The sequence below is a fragment of the Melanaphis sacchari genome, unplaced genomic scaffold (assembly GCF_002803265.2).
Source record: "Melanaphis sacchari strain LSU unplaced genomic scaffold, SCAv2.0 Contig160_pilon_pilon, whole genome shotgun sequence".
In the NCBI taxonomy this organism is placed as follows: Eukaryota; Metazoa; Arthropoda; class Insecta; order Hemiptera; family Aphididae; genus Melanaphis; species Melanaphis sacchari.
In genome coordinates, this window is record NW_020270728.1 from 25,297 (window position 1) to 33,081 (window position 7,785).

General features: G+C 36.1%; 1 protein-coding gene across 1 annotated transcript; it reads right to left on the minus strand.

The window, feature by feature from the left end:
* Positions 1-4,546: 4,546 nt before the first annotated feature.
* On the minus strand, positions 4,547-7,189 carry LOC112592215. Its single transcript, XM_025336228.1, has one exon. The coding sequence runs from the start codon at positions 7,187-7,189 to the stop codon at positions 4,547-4,549; it is 2,643 nt and encodes an 880-aa protein (XP_025192013.1).
* Between the last annotated feature and the right edge of the window lie 596 nt (positions 7,190-7,785).

Below are 7,785 nucleotides of genomic sequence, written 5' to 3' on the forward strand. Positions count from 1 at the left end.
ATAACTAATAAATACTAATTTTTAATAATATTATATTATTAAAAATTAGTATATTAGTGAATAATTGATGTAGTATACAATACAAAACATTTTTGTTATTTTTGATTCACACTAATGAAACTTTATGAGTATTGGTTTTTGGTTTAAAATGTAAAGAAATTACGGGAATTTGGGTCTTTCAACAAAAAAAAAAAAATGTTGCAGTTAAATGGTCTGAAAAAATCAATGCTTGGCGGAACAGCTATTAAGTTGATATGTCGAAAATATCATCTTACATCTATTCCTTCGCCAAATTAGAAAACGAAAAATATATTTAACTTCATATGTTACGCTAAATGTTAAAATGTTGACAACAAATTTAACTGGGATGCATTTTTTACGGAGAAAATGTACACGGAAACAGCTAGTTTATTATACGAGTAGACTTAAGCATAATATAAAACCATACAATCATAGAAGCGTGTATAATGTGCACCATGTTATTCTTTATATAAGATATTCGTATTTCGTATATCATGATTGTAATTCAATTTTATTATTATACAAATAATAATAATAATAATTATTGTATAATAATTTCTTATGCAATGGTTTTTTTTTATTTTCGTGTATACTAAAAACGCGTGTTTTTTAAAATATTGAACGTATCGCAGTATGGCAGTGTTGTTAAAAAAAAATTCAAATTTTATTCGAATCGTTTCATGTTAATTGTAGTCATTTAATAAGAATCAAAAATATGTATAAGTATAAGCTAGTATATAAATTATTCACAAATCTTTTATAGTTTTATACTATGTATGGGGTACATGGAAAAAACCTCTACGTGGTGTACCCCAGGCAACGTTTCTAACGGCTAATTTTTTCAAACCCAGGTGCATATGATCTCTACAAAACTAGATAAAAAACGGCCCTTATCAGGGCCAGCACTGACGATCGCCTCATGTAACATTGAGGGTATAAACTCAAATAAGGAAGAACTGCTTGCTGAATTATGTAAAGAAAATTCATGTGACGTGCTATGTGTGCAAGAAACACATAGGAATGAAGGTATGAATAATCCAAGAATCAATGGGATGAAGCTCGTTGCAATACGCCCACACAGGAAGTATGGAAGCGCTATATTTGTCCGCTCCTCAATTGATGTAACGACAAGCCAAATAACAGAGATAGATGACATTGAGATTCTCACTATAGAAGTTGGAAAATGCACTGTGACCTCTATTTACAAACCTCCTAACTCAACATTTGCATTCGACAAACCAGCTAACTTCGAAACTAAAAATATTCACATTATTATAGGAGATTTTAATAGCCACCATACCAACTGGGGGTACGACGAAACAGATAATAATGGCGATAAAGTTGAAGTTTTGGCAGAGTCCAACAGGTTAACACTATTCCATGACCCAAAACTACCACCATCATTCAACAGTGGTAGATGGAAAAAAGGTTATAACCCCGATATAATATTTGTAAGCGATATGATAGCTCCCCAATGTACAAAGGAAATCGGAAGACCGATACCACACACGCAACATCGACCCATATTGTGCAAAATTACAGCAGTGATTAAACCATGTGACACTCCATTTTTGAGGAGATATAACTTTCAAAAAGCAGACTGGGACACCTTTACTAAAGCCCTAGATGATGCGGTAACCACACTGGAACCAGTAAATGAGAACTATGAACCCTTTACAAAGTTAGTAAAAACCATCTCCAGAAAATATATACCAAGAGGCTGCCGAATAAAGCACATCCCAGGGTTAACACCTGATTTAGTAGAAACTCTAGAATAATACACCGATAAATATGAGGCCGACCCATTCGATGAGGATACGATAGAAAAGGGAGAAGAACTAATGAACTTATTAACTGAGGTGAAAAGGAAACGCTGGTGTGACCTACTAACAGAAGTAGATATGAAAAGGAGTAGTAAGAAAGCATGGAACCTCATTAAGCGCTTAGACAGTTATCCAAGAGAAAAACCAAAGGTTCCATTAATGACACTAAACCAAATTGCACACCATCTTCTAATGAACGGTAAAAATAAAATGACAAAACCCAGACCTTATAAACCGAGGATTATACGAACGGAAAACAATGAAACGCATGAACTTGGAAATCCGATCCTACTTACGGAACTTGACGATGCTATGGAGACACTAAAGAATGGGAAAGCGGCCGGGTTAGATAACATGTTCTCAGAACAGATAAAACACTTTGGAAAAACCACAAGACTATGGCTGCTAAGTCTTTTTAATAATATCAGGAGTACTTTAAAGATCCCGAAGATCTGGAGGAAGGCGAAAGTAATAGCTCTGCTGAAGCCAGGTAAGGAACCTGATATTCCATCTAGCTACCGGCCAGTCTCTCTATTATGTCACACATACAAACTACTCGAAAGAATTCTTCTAAACAGACTATGCCCTGCCATTGATGACCAACTCATAAAGGAACAAGCTGGTTTCCGTCCGGGGAAATCATGTACGGGGCAGGTATTAAACCTAACCCAATATATTGAAAATGGGTTCGAAGAGAAGAAAGTTACCGGGGTATCCTTTATCGATCTGTCGTCCGCGTACGACACGGTTAACCATGGCTTATTGCTTTCTAAAGTATACCAGATAACCAGAGACTACAAATTTACGCAAATCATTCAAACATTACTGAGTAACCGAAGATTTTTTGTAACACTAGCCGGGAAAAAACAGCAGATGGAGAAATATAAGAAATGGGCTACCACAGGGAAGCGTTTTGGCCCCCACGCTTTTTAATATCTATACCAATGACCAGCCCATATCTACGGATAACAACATAAAACACTATGTATATGCAGATGATTCGGCAATTGCTGTACAAGAAGATAGTTTTGAAGTAGTGGAAACAAAACTTTCTAAAACACTGGACCGTTTAGGAAACTACTATAGGGCAAATTATCTGAAGCCAAATCCTAGTAAAACCAATGTAAGTGCTTTCCACTTGAAAAACAAGCAGGCCAACAGAAAATTGATAGTGAAATGGGAAGATGTAGAACTAACTCACTGTAGCACACCCACATATTTAGGCGTGACATTGGATAGAACACTAACATACAAGACCCATTGCGAAAAAACGAGTAAGAAAATCAATACCCGGAACGGTCTTATACGGAAATTAACGGGATCAGCATGGGGCGCACAACCACATGCGTTACGGGTTTCAGCGATGGCACTATGCTACTCAGTAGGGGAGTATGCATGCCCGGTCTGGAGAAGCTCTACTCACGCGAAGAAAATAGATATCGCCTTAAATACAACACGTCGACTAATCACAGGATGCCTAAGAAATACACCAATGGACAAAGTTTATCTACTAGCAGGTATCTCACCACCATCAGTTCGACGTCTGATATCCTCTAAAATTGAACGCGGTAAACAAAAGAGAGACACGAGGCACCCCATGTACGGCCAAAATGACCCCACTTCTCGTCTGAAATCAAGAAAGTCCTTCCTAAAGATAACTGAAGAGCTAACGGAAACACCTTTACTAAGCAGGCTAAATGAGTGGAAAAAACTGATCACGGACACCAATGGTAAAAGATGGTTGGAACCAGCAGAAAGATTACCTCATGGTAACAACCTAGACTGGCCGGTATGGAAGACACTGAACAGACTGCGTGTTGGTGTAGGACGGACAAAAGAAAATATGAGAAAATGGGGATATGGAGAACAAGACATAACTTGTATATGTGGGCAAGATCAGACAACGTCACACCTACTTGTCTGCCCAAGAGGGCCAAGTCCATGTACACAAGAGGACCTTATGATAGGCAACAAGAAGGCGGTAAATACAGCCATATACTGGACCAAAGAAAATATATAATTAGCGCGCAATACTTGTTACCATTATATTAGTGTGTTATTATTATTCATATTTTACTTATTTGATATTATTTATTTAGTTTTGTTTCTTAAATTACAAGTTTGTTTTAAATTTAATTATATGATGCCTGACACGAGAAAAAAAATCATTTAGCGATTTTCTTATGTTGTAATTAAAAAATAACTGTAGATACTTTAATAATTTATACTATATCTTTGTATCAATTATACTTGATTCATTTTCAAAAATTTTCACTTTTGAGCTGTTTACGAACATTTTCAATTTTTCTATAGTTTGATAAATTAGTAATTATAAAATTTGTTGGCAAGCGCGAAAATTTAATTCAAGGCTCGCACATATTATTGTTACAATAAGGCTGAAAAATATTAAAAATCAACGCAAGTTTTTATAAGTTTTATGTTTGATTTTGAAAAATTGTCAAATTTAATTATTTTCTAGTTACAAATATATATTAATAATATACTATGACCTGACAGACTTCGTCCTGTCAAAAAGATTTGTAATGTGGCAGTTTTGTGCCTACGTATTTTAAAAATTCTCCTGAACAGAACGTCACCCTGTGATAGGGCGTTGTGAATAAAATATTAAATAAAACATATATAAGGATTTAAAGTAAGTAATCGCTTTATTGTTAATCATGTGAATCATAATATTATTATTATCATTGTAGTGCTTTGTGGTATACGATGTTTTGTTTGATTACCTGGCGCATAGATAACAAATCTGATGGTTTCCAACACGGAACAGAACATACAATTGACCATGTGGAGAAACATGGGTTTTCTAGATTAATACCACAAACACTTAATGATTGCCCCTGGGACTTGTTTATAGTCATAGCAAAAGCAAGACGCACTGGAAACTGTAGTCGTTTAAACTCAAATGGCACATTAGTCGGAATCATTGGGATGCGCGGTATGAGAACATCTTCTCCTTTATACTTTCCTTTGAGTATAGTTGCTTCTATCACATTGTTTAGTAATTTTTTTATCGCTAACCGTGTACCGTTGCAAAGACGCGGTTGGTTGATATTTCGCAACATTATAACCACCGATCCAACCTTTAATTGAAGATTGTGAGGTGGCAATTCTGGCAAATCCAGCGAGTTTAAAAATTCCGGTGGATAGTTGACTACATCATCTTGATTAGTAGCCGAATCAACTGATTTATATATCCTCAATTCGCCTGTAATTTGTTCTTGAATTTTGAAATTTAATTCATTTACATCTATGTTTTTTGCAGCCAGTATAGCTCGTTCGCTCAACCAATCATGGTTTCTGTAATTTTGAGAAACATCTGGAAACACCTTCTGAATAAGTTCATCTTTTGATCGAGTTAACTGACAAAAACTTTGAGGAAAGTTAATGCAGCCAGTCAACATGTCTATAGGAAATTTGCCATTACCAATGTCAATGAGTTGTTTAGAGAATATGTTTCCAGATTGGTCATTTTGCAACTCGACACGCATATTCTTGCTTAAATGAAGTACTTTGACATGTTTCCACAAACTGGAGGACTTTAGACATGCATTGAGTTCATCAGCTGGCGTTGATCGTGGAATCACCGGCAATGTTTGACGAAAATCTCCTGCTAATAAAATCATTGCACCACCAAATCGGTTATTATTGCTCCGTAGATCTTTTAAGGTTCTGTCTAAAGCCTCCAAAGATTTTTTATGTGCCATCGTGCATTCATCCCAAACAATCAATTTACATTGCTGCAAAACCTTTGCCATTGCAGAGTTCTTCGAAACGTTGCAGGTTGGAGTTTCATTGCTTTGTATATTTAATGGCAATTTAAGTGCTGAATGGGCTGTTCGACCACCTTCAAGCAAAGTTGCTGCGATTCCCGACGAAGCGAGTGCAAGTGCAATTTTATTTTGTGAGCGAATTGTTGGTAATATTAATGAAATCAAAAAAGTTTTTCCTGTACCACCAGGTGCATCTAAGAAGTAAATCCCTCCAGTTTCATCATTTGTTACTTTCATAAGAGTTTCAAATACATACTTCTGTTGTTCATTTAACAGTGGAAGATTTGTTTGAATTAATTCTTTCAAAGCGTTGAGATCATACAGTCTTTCTCGATGCAACTCTTGGTTAAAAGCGTCATGCATTGGACGATTGGGCGCGGTCAGGCCTAATTGAATTAATAGTTTGTTTGACATTATCAAGCACATGTCCTCAATTGAAATCAATGCTTCATTGTAAATTTCTTCACTGATTTGTATATTTGGATTTCCCATTCTATTCTGTATTTGATACAAAATATCATCACACATATAATCTTTGTACTTGATCCACAAATCAATTGGGTTTGATGGGAAGCATGTAGATATGATTATAGAAAACAATGTTCGTATTTGATGAGCGTGTGATGATATTACAGCATCATTGAGAATTTGATCCCAATGAGTGTCATTTTCAAGCAATTGCAAACGTTGACAGGCTTCTCTGTAGGATCCACACAATTCACCATCAACAGTTCGTAACTGTTGGAAAGATGTTGGGCCACGTACATTGACTAATAGCAGTCGTAAATAAAAACATTCATCATTGCTTGGATGTACTGAATAAATCCGGCCAATCGCATCGGTGGAATATACATCTGTATATCCTGGAACTGGTTTTCCTTGTTTCCGTCGTATAAATCTCCTTGAGGATTGATTCCAGGTATAATATTTTGGCATTTCAGAATATAGCAATGTTTGTGCGAAATCATCGTTTTGGCATGTCTCAAAAAAACTGGTTAATGTAGTAGATGGTGGCTGAGCAGCTCTTTGTACTGCGTTCTGTGCTGTAAAATACACTCTTTGTCCATTTTCTAAATGCACAGCTAAGTAAACAACAGAAGGGTGTCTCTCATGAATAGGAAAAGAAAATATTCGCCAAACTGCTTCATTACTACTGACATAGCGGCCCATTTGGTATTGGGTAACTTCATCATTGGAATTCTCTGCACCAATTCCAATCACAGCCATATCACTCCCTTTGGTTACATATTTGCAAATGTATTTAATAGATTTCACTGAATGGCAAGATTCAACGTTGATGTGTGATTTGAATGTCTTTGATAAAATGGGTGAATATGGAACAATCCAACGATTATCTATTTCAATATCTTGTTGATTTAATTTGACAATTGTTGATTTTCCATTGTCTGCTGTCGATCTGCGACGATACAATGGATAACCGTCATTACCAGTAATTGTTTCCGATATTAATGTCCGTGGATATCGTTTTGAACATTTACCATCCATCATACACGGTGAATTTTGATTAAGAGTTCCGCAGGGACCATGTATCATGTTTTTGATAACTACCTCATGCAATCCAGGATCTACTTGTACATTAGGGATTTCAGCTGATATCACTGCATCAACTTAATTTGGCCTTATCTTTTCAACCAACCAAATCAAAATGTGTGCATGTGGCAATCCTCGTTTCTGCCATTCCACAGAATACATCCAGCAGCGTGTCTCACCAAACACATTATGTTTTACGATGAAATCCATTAAAGATTTCAACTTTTGTCTAAAGACTCTGGCTGTAATATCATGACGATCAATGGGTGATTGCCCAGAGAATAACTCCTGCTTGATTTCTATCCATTGCGGATTGCATGTAAATGTGATGAACAAATCTGCTGTACCATAATGACGAACATACGACATGGCATCTTGAGCATATTCGTGCATATGCCGAGGGCTTCCGATGTATGTTGCTGGAAGAATAGTCATCCGACCGACATTCTGTGCATTTCCATCAGTATTAATCGCATCTCGAAGGTGAATATACTCTTCAGATCGGAGTTTGGTTTGATTCAACCTGATGAATGTTAATCTCTCCGTTTCAATTTTAACATACATGTCAACAACATATTTGTGATATAATCGCCGACATT